General features: G+C 41.6%; 1 protein-coding gene across 1 annotated transcript in view; it reads right to left on the bottom strand.

Annotated features, from left to right (window-relative positions):
* Window positions 1–18,607, bottom strand: part of SH3BGR (SH3 domain binding glutamate rich protein) — an 88,021-nt gene that overhangs the window by 16,294 nt on the left and 53,120 nt on the right. Inside the window, exons 7-8 of the mRNA XM_005675623.3 lie at window positions 9,651–9,725; window positions 8,922–9,014 (exon numbers count right to left, since the gene is read on the bottom strand). Of these exons, the coding sequence (XP_005675680.2) occupies window positions 8,922–9,014; window positions 9,651–9,725 (168 nt within the window). The remainder of the gene's footprint in view (window positions 1–8,921; window positions 9,015–9,650; window positions 9,726–18,607) is intronic.

Raw genomic sequence — 18,607 nt, 5'->3', positions numbered from 1 at the left:
GCTTTCATTAGATGGACCTTTGTTGGAAGAGTAATGTCTCTGTTTTTTAATATGCTCTCTAGGTTGGTCGTAGCTTTTCTTCCAAGGAGCAAGCGTCTTTTCATTTCATGGCTGCAGTCACCATCTGCAGTGATTTTGGAGCCCCCCAAAATAAAGTCTGTCACTGTTTCCATTGTTTCCCCATCTATTTGCCTTGAAGTGATGGGACTGGATGCCATGATATTGGTTTTTTTGAATGTTGAGTTTTAAGCCAGATTTTTCACTCTCATCTTTCACTTTCATCAAGAAGCTCTTCAGTTCCTCTTCGCTTTCTACCATAAGGATGGTGTCATATGCATGTCTTAGATGACATTGATATTTCTCCCAGCAATCTTGATTCCAGCGTGTGCTTCATCCAGCCCGGCATTTTGCATAATGTACTCTGTATATAAGTTAAATAAGCAGGGTGACAGTATATAGCCTGACATACTCCTTTTCCTATTTAGAACCAGTCTGTTGTTCCATGTCCAGTTCTAACTGTTGCTTCTTGACCTGCATACAGATTTCTCAGGAGGCAGGTCAGGTGGTCTGGTATTCTCACCTCTTTAAGAATTTTCCACAGTTTATTGTGATCCACATAGTTGAAGGCTTTGGCAGTCAATAAAGTAGAGGTTGATGTTTTTGTGGAACTCTCTTGCTCTTTCTATGATCCAACAGATGTTGGCCATTTGATCTCTGGTTCCTCTGCCTTTTCTAAATCCAGCTTGAATATCTGGAAGTTCTTGGTTCATATACTTTTGAAGCCTCATTTGGAGAATTTTGAGCATTACTTTGTTAGCATGTGAGATTAGTGCAATTGTGTAGTAGTTTGAACATTCTTTGGCATTGTCCTTTGGGATTGGAATGAAAACTGACCTTTTCCAGTCCTGTGGCCACTGCTGAATTTTCCAAACTTGCTGACATATTGAGTGCAGCACTTTCACAGCATCATCTTTTAGGACTTGATATAGCTCAGCTGAATTCCATTACCTCCACTAGCTTTGTTCATAGTGATGCTTCCTGACGTCCACTTGACCTCTCATTCCAGGATGTCTGGCTCTAGGTGAGTAATCACACCATTGTGGTTATCTGGGTCATGAAGATCTTTTTTGTATAGTTCTTCTGTGTATTTTCGCCACCTCTTCTGAATATCTTCTGATTCTGCTAAGTCCATACCATTTCTGTCCTTTATTGTGCCCATCTTTGCAAGAAATGTTCCCTTGGTATTTCTAATTTTCTTGAAGAGATCGCTAGTCTTTCCCATTCCATTGTTTTCCTCTGTTTCTTTGCATCAATCACTAAGAAAGGCTTTCTAATCTCACCTTGCTATTCTTTGGAACTCTGCATTCAGATGGGTATATCTTTCCTTTTCTCCTTTGCCTTTTGCTTCTCTTCTTTTCTCAGCTATAAGTAAAGCCTCCTCAGACAACCATTTTACCTTTGTGCATTTCTGTTTCTTGGGGATGGTCTTGATCACTGCCTCCTGAACAATGTTATGAACCTCCATCCATAGTTCTTCAGGCACTCTGTCTATTAGATCTAATCCCTTGAGTCTATTTGTCACTTCTACTGTATAGTCGTAAGGGATTTGATTTAGGTCATACCTAATGGTTTAGTGGTTTTCCCTACTTTCTTTAATTTGTCTGAATTTTGCAATAAGGAGTTCATTATCTGAGCCACAGTCAGCACCTGGTCTTTTTTTTTTTGCTGACTGTATAGAGCTTCTCCATTTTCGACTGTGAAGAATATAATCAATCTGATTTCAGTATTGACCATCTGGTGATGTCCACGTGTAGTCTTCTCTTGTGTTGCTGGAAGAAGGTGTTTGCTATGACCAATGCGTTCTCTTGGCAAAACTCTGTTAGCCTTTGCCCTGTTTCATTTTGTACTCCAAGGCCAAACTTGCCTGTTACTCCAGGTATCTCTTGATTTCCTACTTTTGCATTCTAGTCCCCTATAATGAAAAGGACATCTTTTTTGGGTGTTAGTTCTAGAAAGTCTTGTAGGTCTTCACAGAACCGTTCAATTTCAGCTTCTTCTGCATTACTGGTCAGAGCATAGACTTGGATTGTTGTGATATTGAATGGTTTGCCTTGGAAACGAATAGAGATCATTCTGTCATTTTTGAGATTGCATCCAAGTACTGCATTTTGGACTCTTTTGTTGACTATGAGGGCTACTCCATTTCTTCTAAGGGATTCTTGCCCACAGTATTAGATACAATGGTCATTTGCTACTGCTACTACTAAGTCGCTTCAGTCGTGTCCGACTCTGTGCGACCCCATAGACGACAGCCCGTCAGGCTCCCCGTCCCTGGGATTCTCCGGCAAGAACACTGGAGTGGGTTGCCATTTCCTTCTCCAGTGCATGAAAGTGAAAAGTGAAAGTGAAGTCGCTCAGTCGTGTCCGACTCTTTTTTTTTTTTAATTTTTATTTTACTGTATAATACTGTATTGGTTTTGCCATACATTGACATGAATCCACCACGGGTGTACATGCGTTCCCAAACATGAACCTCCCTCCCACCTCCCTCATGTCCAACTCTTGGCAACCCCATGGACTGCAGCCTACCAGGCTCCTCTGCCCATGGGATTTTCCAGGCAAGAGTACTGGAGTGGGGTGCCATTGCCTTCTCCGAATGGTCACTTAGCTCATGAAATTTTAAAGCATCAGAATTACGCAGATCCTTAAATATCCTCTGGAGGCTCAGACGGTAAAGAATCTGCCTGCAATGCAGGAAACAAGGGTTCAATCCCTGAGTCGGGAACATCCCCTGGAGGAGGAAATGGCTACCTCTCCAGTATTCTTGCCTAGGAAATCCCATGGATAGAAGATCCTGGTGGACTACAGTCCATGGGGTCACAAAGAGTCAGACACGACTGAGCAAGTAAACAACAACAACAGAATAGGTTTGAATCCTGCACTGGACTAAGCTACAACTTAAAATTGTTTTACCTTGTTCTTCTCAGAAAGCTAGTCCATCAGTGGAGACAGACATAGAGAATACACTTAAGAAAAGATGGGTGGGGAAGAAGGAGAGGGTGGAATGCATGAAGAAGGTAACATAGAAACATACACTACCATATGTAAAATAGATAGCCAATAGGAATTTGCTGTGTGACTTAGGGTACTCAAACCATGGCTCTGTAACAACCTAGCAGGGTGGGATGGGGAGGGAGGAGGGAGGGAGGTTCAAGAGGGAGGGGACATGGGCAAACATATGGTGATTCATGTCGATATTTAGCAGAAACCAACAAAATATTGTAGAGCAATTATCCTTCAATTAAAAATAAGTAAATAAACTTTTTAAAAAAGAAATCTAGTCAGAGGAAGCCTCCAAAGTGAGAAGCCTTAGAATTTCATAGCAGCTGTTTCTCTTGGGAAGTTGGCCAGGGAGGCAGGCTGCTGACATGGCATGTGGCCAGGACTAAGGACAGGTGTCAGCCGTGGTGAGTGTCAGGCAGTGGCTGGTTAAGACAAGTGGTCAGTATGGAAGGAAGGCAGGGGCCAGCCCAGAGGGATCTGAAAAGGATGACCAGGCTAGAGGTCAGGAATAAGAGCAGGGTTCTCTCCATCATCAGACAGTATGGGGGCTCAGCCTTAGACTCACAAGTTCATGGTGGACCTAAACCAACACCTGCCCCTTGATGTAGAAACTATCCTCAAGACTAATTTTAGAGGAAGCAGAGTGGGGAATATGTATAGACCATAATCATGTAGTCAGTCAAGCCAAGGTGTCAGAAGGTTTTGGAGAGGATCACTGAAATGGCAAAGAACACAATGTAAAATATTTTGGCCTCAATGAAAACCAAACACAAAGATGAACAAATTGCATCTTTTACTTCCAAGGTTTCGTAAAGTTCTCATGACACCCCCAGTCTGCAGTCCCCTTCTCAGCATTCCCAGAAGCTGAGGTGACCTGCTTGCCTTCTTTCCCCCTCTGGTAGTATTCACAAACATCCCCTCTCCTTAGCCCCTCATCCCTCCCTGGTCATCAGGGAAGGGAACCATGAAGTTCCCTCTCTGTAGATCTGAAGCTGCAGGTGATTTCAGCTTAGACAGGAATGAAAGCCCTTTTCATGGTGCACCATTTTGCCTCCCAAACACTGCCCCAACCTGTCAGCAAGTAGGTAACATACGCTTCAGCATCTTATGTGTAAGAACCCCCAAGGTTTGGATTGGTGGTCAGGAAAAGTCCACATCATTAGAGGAAATAATTATGATTTTTTAAATCAATCTGATATTCTTCGATAAATATCTTCCCCATGAAACTGGCATCATCTGAGCACTTAGAAGTGTGTACTGAATAAGCATGTGCAGTAGTTGAAATCAGGTGAGCTTAGACACTCAGCTGGTCTATCACTGGTTTTAACACTCCCAGCCACTGGAGGGAGCTATTACCACTGCCCACTTGGAAATGGTTCTGAACACACAGTTCTGTTCAGTTGCTCAGTCATGTCTGATTCTTTGTGATCCCATGGACTGCAGCACGCCAGGCCTCCCTGTTCTTCACCATCTCCTGGAGTTTGGTCAAACTCATGTCCATTGAGTCAGTGATGCCATCCAACCATCTCATCCGCTGTTGTCCCCTTCACCTTCTGCCTTCAATCTTTCCCAGCATCAGGGTCTTTTCCAATGAGTCAGTTCTTCGAATCAGGTGGCCAAAGTATTGGAGTTTCAGCTTCAACATCAGCCCTTTCAGTGAATATTCAGGACTGATTTCCTTTAGTCCTGAATGGACTGGTTGGATCTCCTTTCAGTCCAAGGGACTCTCAAGAGTCTTCTCCAACACCACAGTTCAAAAGCATCAATTCTTCTGCACTCAACTTTCTTTATAGTCCAACTCTCACATCCATACATGACTACTGGACACACAAGAATGGTGTTTAACACACAAATGAAAGCTTTTGGGAAAATGGTCAACCCTGAATATGGTCTATAAGTCTACTTAACAGAGATGCACCAGGGTCATACTCTTGGTTTCTACCTCCTACTGCAGCCAGCTGAGATGTCACCACTAGGGGAAGCCAGGAGAAGAGCACACAGGACTCAGTACTAAATCCCTGTGAGTCTGTAATTCTTTCAGAATAACAGGTTAAACTATGTTTGTATGCCTTGTCATGAACATGTGGCTGTATACATGTGCTCAGTCGCTCAGTCATGTCCAACTCTTTTCAACACCATGGACTGTAGCCCGCTAGGCTCCTCTGTCTGTGGAATTTTCCATGCAAGAATACTGGAGTGGGTTGCCATTTCCTTCTCCAGGGATCTTCCCCACCCCAGGCTCAAATCCTCGTCTCCTGAATTACAGGTGGATTCTTTACCACTGCGCTACCTGGGAAGCAATGGTATATACCAAGATACAAATTCTCATTTTGTTCTCCCTGCTACCCAAAATAAGAGTTACTGTCTTCCCCACACACAAACTCCAAGGAGACAGCCACATACTTGTTCCAGTTCCCCGCCTGCTGGGAAGAAGTTACTGACTGTGCTTTTCAAAACCCTGGGCTGAGAGAGGTGAGGAGGCTAGATGATCAATGCAAAAAAAAGTCCTTGGAGTTTAGGGCTTGGAGCTGAGAAGATGGAAGCAGCCAGATTCAAAAGAGAGAAGGAGGTGGATGTTCCAGGTGGTGCCTGATGCAAAAGCTGAGCCAGGGACCCCTGGGGCATCAGGGCAGCACCTGGACATGATGCTCGGGGAAGCATCAACTGCGGTCAGAGGGCTGGTCACTGTGAGAGGCATGGCCACATCCAGCCAGGGCAGAGGGCCTAACCCATGCTGAGGGACCAGCATTAAGAGTTTCCAATGGGCATCAGGAAACCCACATCACAGAGGACCACCACAAAGAACCAGGGCCCTCTGGCCTCCAGTCACCCCTGAAGACCCCAAGATGACTCTTAAGTCCCTGGAGAGGAGTGGGTCTCTGAAATGCTTCACCTAGTTTGAATTTCCTGCCTGCCAGAAGTGGAGGCATGAAGCAGATAATACGATGTCTAGAGAAATCAGTGAAGCTGATGGTCCACAACCACAAGTTTTGAAAACTAAACCTAGATTTAGCAGCAGCAGCCCACAAATCCAATGTTATTTAAATCCTTCATGGAGTGTTGGTTAGAAAAGGAAGTGCAGGGAGCCACTGTTTAGTTACAACAGACTGGAGCAGCGAAAGCTAAGAGTCCATGAGAGCGCCCCAAGATGGTTTCGACAGAGCCAGGGTTTGTAGCTAAAAGCCTTGGATTTATCTGAATTGTGATATCTAGAAGAACCTACTACATGTGACTGGTACTTTAAAAATCCATGTTACAAAGGTAGAACACAGTGATCTAATTGGCCTTTCTGCTCATCACAGATAAGCCTGTGTAAGCCTGGGTGCACAGCTGGCAAAGACGTGATGACAAAGAGCTGAGACAGCCATCTCAACCTTGAAAAACAACCCCAAACCAGAAAAGCAGACAGAAGGTTCTTGAAGCACAAAATGCAATCATTCTAAATATCAGATGGCTTTTGTCTCTGTTTAAAATTTTAATCAAGTTTTCTATGTATTCAATCCCAAAGCTAATCATGTCATTATGTCATTTTTAATGTTCTCTGACAGATCATGGTTTTCTCCCTTATTTAACTGAATTACAGTAAGTCATAGGGCATGCATCACTTGTTAAATGAGAAAAAGTCAAAATCTTTCTTTATGTAGAATGAAAAATTGTTAGTCACTCAATCACATCCAACTCTTTGTGACCCCATGGACTGAAGCCCACCAGGCTCCTCCATCCATGGGATTTTCCAGGCAAGAGCACTGGAGTAGGGTGCCATTGCCTTCTCCAATCTGAGCCACCAGGGTAGAATAAATATTATTAAAGAATTGATCATTAACATTGATGTTAATTAATTATTAACATTAATTCATCTAAAATAAAAATGTCTTCTAAACTTAGTCATTCCTTCACCACAGCCCACGCAAAAATACCAAAACAATGTTTTTAATTCCTATGGGGATCCACAAGATTGTAATTTATTTTGCAAAGTGCTCACAATTTTAGAAAATATTAACAAGAGAATCCCCAGGCTGAATGGCTTATCACTTCACTGAACTAACCGGCCCAGCAACTGAGAAGCTGGGAAGCTGAAGCCATCAGGCTCTGGCCTCAAGAGGCTGTCTTCCTCTTAAGTCTCATGAGAGAAAGGGGGTGGGGTGTAATGTTTCTTTCCTTTGTTTCTCTGCCTTAAAAAGAGCAAACTGAATTTCAATGTATAAATCAATAATTCTGTACCAGTGTTTTAGGCAATCCATGCAAAGTCAGATTATAAAATACTTTTAAAGATTTTTATAATCTCCAAGATAATTACATGGTCACTCCATTTCATGTTAAGTTGATTATTTCTGAATTATACTGGCAGCCATGAAACCCCACCTAACTTCTAAGCAAAGACTGAAGAAGATTTGGTCTTTCTTCAAAACAGAAATGTCAAAGGGTCTTAAATTAGCAACACTGAAATAGCAGTGTTCAAACATAAGGGAATTTACTGCCCTGGCTCCTCCTAAATTTAAATTCCTTGAGATAAAGATAAGCTGATGCCATCTCACATTTTCCATAGCAAGGCGTCAGTCTTGGCCCCTTTCCCAGTCACAGTCTCTCTGCTGGGAACAAGGGTTCAATGATCAAGAGCTGTTCACACCTCTCCTGGAATCAATAAATAGGGACAAATGCAAACCACTGGGCTTTGGTAAGTAATCTTTTCTACAATTGGCCCAAAGCAGAAACCCACTGAAATCCTCCTGATTTCTACCCCGCCCATTCAGGCTCCCTTGGTGCCAGGGTCTCTCCTTTGTCTGGCTTCCCAGCCACATTTTCAGAATTTCTTGAATAAGTAGCCCAACTGATGCCCCATTATCTTAGCTTGGCGCTTCCAGAACCACAGTCTCCACTTGGCCCTTTACCCTGCAGCCCCTGCATTGGAATCTTTTAGAAGTAGCCTTGCATCAGCTGGGTCCTGCAGTTCCTCTGATTGGCCTCAAACTGGAGGCCTCAAATCCCTCCCCCACAGCCCCTCTTATCCTCAGCTCCTGTTGGCTTCCCACAAATCCTCTTGGTAGAGTATGTCAACTACAAATTGTCACTTGCTCAGGATTAAACCATGAGCTACTGCAGCTGCTGACCTTCAACACCCCCAGAAAGGAGTTCAGGGTGGAGATCAGGAACAAAGCCCTCTGTGCCCTGGAAGGAATTGGCAGAATAAGTCCTCAGATAGATATTTTCAGGACTAGACTTTATGAGCCCAATTCTTGCACCTCCTCATATCTAGAAAAGCACCAAAATCCTTCATGGTGATGACTGCTCCTCAAGACTACCAGAAACCTTCTGCCAAATATATAAGCTTGATTGCATGTACCCCTCCTTCACAAAGACCATATATACTGACCTTCCCCCTACCTCTTTGAAGCGGTTTCTCAGAGCTAACTGAAATGCTGTCTCCCAGGTTATAGTCCTCATTTTGCCCAAGTAAAGCTTAATTCACAACTCTCACATTGTGCTTTTTTTTTTAAGTCAACAAGTATGATAGGAATTCATCAATACTTGTAAACAAGGTGTAAGGTCCCTTGTTTCTGAAAGAACATGAACTCAACCTGACCCTAACAACACAATGACAAGCCTTGTGTAGCCTGTCACTCCAGGCCTGAGTCAGGCCCTTCCTCTAGCTTCCTTTCAGCCCTCACCCACCTCACACACAGCAGTTAACACGTTAAGTGAAAATTACCTGCTGCCTCCTGGCTAATTCCTCAGTTCCTCACTTTTGAGCTCACTACTGTGTGCCCTGAAAGATTCCCAGCATCTGGTCAGAGCTCAATAAATGGTTATTGAATAGAACTGAATCCAGTGAAACTACAGTGAGAAAAGCGAACACTCACATCCTTCTCTTGGGATCCAACAGGGTCGCCCGCATCTTCATCACCCTCTTCTTGTGCCTCATGTTCTCCACTTTCTTCAGCCTTCTCTGTTCCCTGGTCACAAAGGAAACCCATGGTATCACCAACCTTGGATAAGCTTCCAAGACAACACCAGGCCATAACTGCTACGGTTTCCTTATTTCGATACAGTATATAACTGAAGCAAAGGTAGACTTCTATTTGCTAGTCACTTAACTCCCAGAGTATAGGATCACCAACCCTCAACATTGCTAATTGGATCTATCAGTGTCAGTGAACAGACCCAACTCACAGGCATGGTAGAGTCATAAAGACCCTAATAGGAGTTAATTCATCCACTTAAGGCTTGTGAAGAGAACTTCAAAGGATTCCATATTTAGGGGGTATTTGTTTTCTATTGCTTATATGGAGAGAGGCATTATAATTTTAGAGATTAAAAAAGATGATAGAGATAAATGATGAATGATTGACAGATACATAGAGAAATGATAGATGTAATGGATGGATGGATAGATAGTTGGATGGGTAGCTAAATAGGTGTGATGGATGGATGGATAAATAGACAGATGTGATGGATGGATGGATAGATAGATGGATGGATGGATGGATGGAAGAGCTAGACAGACAAACAGATATGGAAAAACTAGAACCCAGTAGACATGCTATGTAAAACAGGTTTCCCGGGAGATGGTTCAAGACACCAACTCTTACCTCTGTGGTGCTCTGAGCCTCTCCTGCCACTTCACCATCAGGAAGGGAAGACGCTTCCTCAGGCGACTTTGTCACCTGTATCACAGAAATTGAGAATGTTTGAGAGTTTTCTTGAGGATAATGGCTTGCATTTCAACACCTTTTAAGTCTCCAAACTATGTTTGTCTTCACCCCTCATTTTATCTTCACTATGATGCTGTAACCTAAGTCAGTAGATAGTCACCACCACTCACACCTAAGAAACAAGAAAATAAGGCAAAATTTGTCACACTGCAAGTTAGGGCAGGGCTAGGATACACCTTCTACTTTATGTTTTCCTGACCTATCCAGTGGTTTCCAGACTTTTAAAGTGCTAGTTTATTTTCCTCATCAGAAGTGAATTGTAACTATGTGAGGTTACAGATGTTAAATAAACTTACTGTGGTGATTATTCCACATATCTACATATATCAAATCATTGTGTTGCACTCCTTAAATTCATATAATGTTATATTTCAATTATATCTTAGTAAAGTGGGGCGAGGGTAGAATTCGGTGATTTTTTTAAACTTTTTAGTTTACATTGGAGTATAGCCAATTAACAATGTTGGGAGAGTTTCCGGTGCACAGCAGAGTGACTCAGCCATACGTGTACAGTATCCATTCTCTCCCAAACTCCCCTCCCATCCAGGCTGCCACATAGCATTGAGCAGAGTTCCCTGTGCTATACAGTAGGTTCTCATTGTGCACGTCTGAGTGTGCATCAGTCACTCAGTCATGTCCGACTCTTTATGATCCCATGGACTGTAGCCTGCCCCCAGGATTCTCTGTCCATGGAATTCTCCAGGCGAGAATACTGGAGTGGGTAGCCATTCCCTTCTCCAGGGGATCTTCCCAACCTAGAGACTGAACCCAGGTCTCCTGCTTTGCAGGCAGATTCTTTACCATCTGAGCCCCCAGGGAAGCCCAGGTTCTCATTGGCTCTCTATTTTACACATAGCCTGCGTGTGTATGTGTCAATTCCAATCTCCCAATTCATTCCACTCCCCTTTCCCCTTTGGTGTCCCTGTATTTGTTCTCTACATCTGTCTCTAGTTCTGCTTCGCAAATAGGTTCTTCTATACCATTTTCCTAGATTCCACATCCACGTGTGAGATGTGGATCGACCTAGAGACTGACATACAGAGTAACATAAGTCAGAAAGAGAGAAACAAATATATAACAATGCATAAAGATTTGGTGATTTTTATTCCAAAGGCACTTCAAGTTCATGGGAACAAATTGGGCCATAAACACAGCCTCCAATCCCACGCTTCTACAATACTCAATATTAAAATCTTTATATGTATTCAACTCTATGTTAACATATACATAGGCTATTTTTGTTTCATTTTTGTGTTTTTTAAAAACAATAAATAGGTACATACTACACACAACTTGATTCTTTTGCTTAGTATATCATGGGCATTTGTCCAGATTAATTCATATGGTTGTAACTCATTCCTATTAACATTTGCTTAATGTTAAAAATATAACAACTTATTCATATATTTCCCAACTGATGGCTATTCAGAAAGTCCACATGTTTGTGTGTCTACAAACAACACTATACTAAACTAAATAAATGCATGATAAATCACTTTTTTAAAAAAGAAATTTTTTGTTTTCTAGCCTTTTATATACACAAATTTATCTAACTTCGGGGGCTTCCTAGGTGGCACTAGTCAGAGAAGGCAATGGCACCCCACTCCAGTACTCTTGCCTGGAAAATCCCATGGAAGGAGGAGCCTGGAAGGCTGCAGTCCATGGGGTCGCTGAGAGTCGGGCACGACTGAGCAACTTCACTTTCACTTTTCACTTTCATGCATTGGAGAAGGAAATGGCAACCCACTCCAGTGTTCTTGCCTGGAGAATCCCAGGGACAGAGAAGCCTGGTGGGCTGCCATCTGTGGGGTCGCACAGAGTCGGACACGACTGAAGCGACCTAGCAGCAGCAGCAGCAGGTGGCACTAGTGGTAAAGAGAGAGAGAGAGTGAAGTCACTCAGTCATATCCAACTCTTTGCAACCCCATGGACTGTGGCCTACTAGGCTCCTCTATCCATGGAATTTTCCAAATAAGAGTACGGGAGTGGGTTGCCATTTCCTTCTCCAGGAGAGTGGTAAAGAACCTGCCTGCAAATACAGGAGACCTAAGAGACGGGATTTGATCCCTGGGTCAGGAAGATCCCCTGGAGGAGGGCATGGCAACTAACTCCAGTATTCTTGCCTGGAGAATCCCATGGACAGAGGAGCCTGGCAAGCTATAGACCATGGGGTTGCAAAGAGTCAGACACGATTGAAGCAACTTAACACACACACATCCAACTTTTATTTTCTGACATGTAGTTATTTTATATTAATTATTAACATCTAGTGATTTAATCAGTGTGAAATCTAATTTTGTGTATAATATAAAGTAGGGCTCTGTTTTCTTCCAGACAGATGACAAAGTATGCCTGTAACATTTATATACCACCACTGTCCTTTCAATTAAGATGTTATTTTTGTCATTTATAAAATTCTATATATACATTTGGATCTGTTAACACACTGGTCTATATATAAATATATAAACATATCCATGGATGTATTTATTTTTTCCCTTGGATGTATTTATATGTTCCCAAGCCAATATATAGCTTTTATCACTGTAGTTTCAACATGAATTTTAATATTCAGAAAGGCAAGCTGCTACAAAGTCTCCTTTTTCCAAAATTTTTGGCTCTTCTCAGACCTGTATTATTCCAGTACATTTTAAGATCATTTTTCCCAGTGTCAACAATTTTTAAATAGGCTTTTCTTTAAAATACCACTAAATGTATTTCTTAGTTTAGAAATTTTCACTTCTTATTGTTAAGTCATCTCACCTAGGGCATCATACTCTCCCCATAACTTTAGTACTTGTTGGTGTCCTTCAGATAAATTTGCTCCTAAAAATTTTAAAGATTTTTATCAACATTGTGAACTGGATTTGTTTTTTACATTTTAACTTCTTATCCATTATAGTTGATACAAGTAAAAGCTACTAATTTTTCCATTCTTTAATCCAGAAACTCTATGTTATTAATTCTAATGAATTTTACCGGAGTCTGTTGAAATTTATAAGTATACATTTACATCATACACAAATGAAGATATTTTTTATATATCATACATTACATATATATGAGATATTTCATTTTCCTACTTTATTGTGATAACTACAGCTTCTAAAACAATGTTTAATAATATGTCCATGGCTCCTCTGTCCATGTGATTCTCCAGGCAAGAATACTAGAGTGGGTATCTGTTCCCTTCTCCAGGAGGTCTTCCCAACCAAGGGATCAAACCCAGGTCTCCCACAGTGCAGGCGGAATCTTTAGTATCTGAGCCACCAGTGAAACCCAAGAATACTGGAGTGAGTAGCCTATCCTTCCTCCAGGGGATCTTACCAACCCAGGAATTAAAACCAGGGTCTCCTGCATTACAAGCAGATTCTTTACCATCTGAGCTACCAGGGAAGCCCAATAGCCACCATTTCTAAAACAATGTTTAATAATATGGTGATGATGGGCATGCCTATTGTCGCTTGATTTTAATAGAAATGCTTCAGTATTTTATGGTTCATTATGATAGTTTCCTCTTGACAACTGGTTTTTATCACATTTAATCAGTTTCCTTCTGCTTATATTTTAATCCATGTTTATTTTTAACCAGGAATAGCTGATTAATTATATCAAATATCTTCTTGGTACTTATAGACAGACTCTTATAGTTTTTCTCCATTAATAAGTTCATGTAATGAACTATGTCAATAGAAAAAATTCTGCTTTAATTAGTTACCTGTAACCCACTGCTAGATACAGTTTGCTAATACATTATTTAGACTTTTCCCATCCAAATTCATAACAGAAATTGATCTAGGTATAACTGAAAGTTTTCTAAGTAATACCTCAATTGATCGGGGATTTTATCTATTTTATTTGTCTGTTCAAATTACATACAGCCAAATTACATATAAACAGGAGACTTCCCTAGTGGTCCAATAGTTAAGAATCTGCCTTGCAATGCTGGGAATGCAAGCTCGATCCCTGGTCGAGGAACTAAGATCCCACATGCTGTGGAGCAACTAAGCCTGGGGGCACTGCAACTACTGAGCCCACGTACCACAGAGCCCACGCTCCACAGCTAGAGTCCATGCACCAGAGCAAAAGATCCTGTATGATGAAACTAAGACCCCAAGCAGCCAAGTAAACAATAATAAAACAAATAAATATTTTTAATTCATATAAATGTATTCAAGTTCAGTCACTCAGTTGTGTCCGACTCTTTGCAACACCATGGACTGCAGCATGCCAGGCTTCCCTATCCATCACCAACTCCCAGAGCTTGCTCAAACTCATGTCCATGGAGTTGGTCATGAGTCCAACTCCATCACATCCTCTGTCCTCCCTTTCTCCTCCTGCCTTCAATCTTTCCCAACATCAGGGTCTTTTCCAGATTCTCAGTTCTTCACATTAGGTGGCCAAAGGATTCGAGCTTCAGCTTTAGCATCAGTCCTTCCAATGAATATTCAGGATTAATTTCCTTTAGGATTGACTAGTTTGATTTCCTTGCAGTCGAAGGGACTCTCAAGAGTCTTCTCCAACATCACAGTTCAAAAGCATAAATTCTTTGATGCTCAACTTTCTTTATGGTCCAATTCTAATGTCTTTGCTTTTTAATATGCTGTCTAGGTTGGTCATAGCTTTTCTCTGAAGGAGCAAGCATCTTTTAATTTCATGGCTGCAGTCACCACCTGCAGTGATTTGGGAGCTCAAGAAAATAAAGTCTCTCACTGTTTCTATTGTTTCCCCATCGATTTGCATTCAAATGATACATAAATTGAATATATATATACACACATAAACATACACAGATACACACTTTCTATTTTGTATTAATCTTGGTTTTTCCTTTTATTCATTCACTGCATGTGAATTATTCTGTTTTTCTATTTTCCTAAATTTAAAAGTTGAGTATTCATTTTACTAGGTTTTAATTTTTCTGTTATTTTTTGTTATTTAGTCACTAAGTTGTGTCTGGCTCTTTGCAACCCCTGGACTCATAGCCCACAAGGCTCTTCTGTCCATGAGATTTCCCAGGGAAAGATGCTGGAGTGGGTTGCCATTTCCTTTTCCAGGGGATCTTCCTGGACCAGGGATCAAACCCACATCTCCTGAAATCACAGGTGGATTCCCTACCACATGAGGGAAGCCCCAAAATATTTAAAGCTAACAATTTTCCTCTGTACAGAAATTTGGCCATATATTGTGATTTGTTTATGCAATAATATCTTTTGCTTATTATTTTATGATTTGTAATATCAGTTTTGTTTTCCTTTGGATATGGAGTTATTTGAAATATATTTATTTCTTAATTTTTTATGTTATTTCTCTTTCATATGGTAATTCTACACTTGGAATAAAAATGTATCCTATAAAATCATCCCTTTTTTAAGTTTGTGAAGGTTTCCTTTGTGACCAAGAATATAATAGATTTAGAAATTGTGTAATAAGTATATAAGAAAAATACATTCTATTTCTATCCAATATATTCTTATTCTTGTATTTGCACACATGTGTCTATTAAATTGCTGTCACAGAAGACCCCAAGGTACCAAAATAATCTTAAGAAAGATAAAACTGGAGGTATTATGTTCCCTGATTTCAAATTATGCTACAAAGCTACAAAATGAAAACAGTATGGTATTGGCACAAAAACAGACATACAGATTGATGGAACAGAATAGGGAGCCCAGAAATAAACCCATACATTTATGGACATTTAATTTATGACAAAGTAGGCAAGAATATATAATGAGGAGAAGACAATCTCTTCAATAAATGGAGCTGGGGAAATTGGACAGCTACATGCTAAAGAATCAAACTGGACTACTTTCTCATACCACATACAAAAATGAACTCAAAATAGATTAAACATTTAAATGTAAGACCTGAAACCATAAAACTTCTAGAAGAAAGCCATAAGCAGTACACTCTTTAACATCAGTCTTAGCAATGTATTTTTGGATATCTCCACAGAGAAGAGAAACAAAAGCAAAAATAAATAAACTGAACTACATCAAACTAAAAGGCTTTTGCACAGTGAAAGAAAATATCAAAAAACAAAAAGACTGTCTACTTATTGGAAGAAGATATTTGTATATAATACATTTCAGGAGGGATTAATATCCAAAATATACAAAGAACTCATATAACTCAACACACACAAAAATTTTAACGTTCAGAGGACCTAAATAGACACTTTGCCAAGGAAAATATACAGATGGCCAACAGGCACACGAAAGATGCTCAACATCACTAATCATCAGGAAAATGAAAATCAAAACACAATGAGATATCACCTCATACCTGTCAGAATAGCCATTATCTAAAAGACAACGTAGAGGGCGGTCCTAAGATGGCAAAGAATAGGACGGGGAGACCACTTTCTCCCCAACAAATTCATCAAAAGATCATTTGAACGCTGAACAAATTTCACAAAACAACTTCTGGATGCTGGCAGAGGACACCAGGCACCCAGAAAGACAGCCCATTCTCTTCAAAAGGAGATAGAACAAAATATAAAAGATAAAAAGAGAGACAAAAGAGTTAGGGACAGAGACCCATCCAGGAGGGAGCCCTGAGGGAGGAGAAGTTTCCAAACACCAGGAGTTTTGGAATCTCAGAGGGCAACATAACTCGGAGGAAAAAAAAAAAAAGATTACGCGCCTAACCACAACTCCCAGCAGAGTAGCAGCCCAGATGCTCCCCGTCTGCCAGCAGTGAATGGGGGCTGAACAGGGAGGCCTGGGCTGCATGCTTAGGGCAAGGACCAGGCCTGAATGCCCTGAGGACCATCTGAGGAAGCTAACATGAGATAGCAACCCAAACTGTGGGATAGTCAGAGAGAGGGAAAAAAAGAGAGAGAGAGAACTTCCCCTCGAAAAGCTCTAAGTCACAACCTGGCCCACTCACAGAACAAAGGATTGAGTGAATACCAGAGGAGAGCTAGCTGGCTGTGGACTGGGCCCTCCACCCACTGGAGGCAGAGAGGCAGGCGGGCGACAGCCAGAGCCAGGAGGCGAGAGGCAACCTCGGCCCCAGAGATGGCATCCTCCACCAAACTGTGATCAGGCTCCCAGTTGCTAACCAAGACTTCCTGGGATCCTGGATGGTTGACATCCACCAGGAGGGTCGCAGTAAGAGATCAGCTCCCCTAAAAAAGACACGGCACACCTGAGATGGTGCTCTTGTGGTGCACCCAGGAAACTGAGCAGCTGGGACTGAGGAGGTAATATGGCACACCACCCACCTGAGGAGAGTGTGCTTGCCAAGCACCTGGTCACCTGAGCTGCTTGGACCTGGGAAGGGCACAAAATACAGGCCCAACTGAGTCTGTGCCTTTGTGGAGTACCTGAGAACCTGAACCTGAGCAGCTTAGACCTGGGAAGTGCACACAACCCAGGGCCAGCTTTAGACAGTTCCCCTGCAAAGCAACCTGGAGCCTGGAGCCTGAGCAGTATAGACAGGGAAAGCACACACGCCGTGAATGGGGGCAAACCTAGTGTAACCCAAACACTGCAAGCACTCCCCACATATGCCAGTGATGTTTGTTTGCAGTGTTCCTCCCTCCTCACAGCACAATTGAACAAGTGGGCCTAAATAAATGACCACCTTCGCCTCCTGTGTCAGAGTGGAAATTAGACACTGAAGAGACTTGCAAACAGAGGAAGTCAAAATAAACAAAGAAGAGGGAACTGCTTTGGAAGTGACAGGTGCATCAGATTAAAACCCTGTAGTTAGCATTGGCTACATTGGAAGGGGCCTATAGACCTTGAGAAGAAGTATAAGCTGGAACAAAGAACTATCAGAAACTGAACTGACCCCACAATGCCCTCAACAGCTCCAGAGAAATTCCTAGATATATTTTATTATTATCATCTTTTAACATTTTTAGTATTTTTATTTTTAAGTTCTTTATTACTCCTTTAATTTTCATTTTAAAAACCTACTATTACCTTGCCAAAAGAATACCCTATTTTTAAAGCAAATTTCATATTTATATTTTTTATAATTTGTGATTTTGTTTTGTTTTTCTAATATTGTATTTTTGAGAGTGTAACCTCTACTCTAGATTTTTAACCTGTGCTTTTTGGTATTTGTTATCAATTTTGTACCTTTAAGAATTCAATCTTCAGCACCTATTCTTACTTAGGAGTGTGATTACTGGCCTGATTTCTCTCTCCCCTTTTGACTCTCCTTTTTCTCCCCCAGGTCGCCTCTATCTCCTGCCTCCCCCTTGTCTTCTCTACTTAACTCTGTGAATCTCTTTGGGGGTTCTGGGCTGTGGAGAACACTTAGGGAACTGATTACTGGCTAGACTGGTCTCTCTCCTTTTGACTGCCCCTCCTCTTCTCCTGGTCACCTCTATCTTCCCCGTCCCTCTTCTCTTCTCCATGTAACTGTGAACCTCTCTGAGTGGCCCTCACTGTGGAGAATCTTTTCACCATTAACCTAGATGTTTATCATCAGTGCTGTATGGATGGAGAAGTCTTGAGGCTACTGTAAGAATAAAATTGAAAGCCAGAGGCAAAAGGCGTAATCCAAAACTTAAGAACACCAGAAAACTCCTTACTCCAGGGAACATTAATCAGACAACAGCTCATCCAAAAGCTTCCATACCCACACTGAAACCAAGCTCCACCCAAGAGCCAACAAGTTTCAGAGCAAGATATACCAAGCTAATTCTCCAACAATGCAAAACACACCCTGAGCATTAAAATACAAGAGGCCAAAAGTCACACCAAACTCATAGACACCTCAAAACCCTACTGGACACTTCATTGCACTCCAGAGAGAAGAGATCCAGCTCCACCCACCAGAACACCGACGCAAGCTTCCCTAACCAGGAAACC

This window comes from Capra hircus, chromosome 1, assembly GCF_001704415.2.
Source record: "Capra hircus breed San Clemente chromosome 1, ASM170441v1, whole genome shotgun sequence".
NCBI lineage: Eukaryota > Metazoa > Chordata > Mammalia > Artiodactyla > Bovidae > Capra > Capra hircus.
The sequence above is the reverse complement of the archived record's forward strand: the minus strand, read 5'-3'. Positions and strand labels throughout refer to the sequence as shown.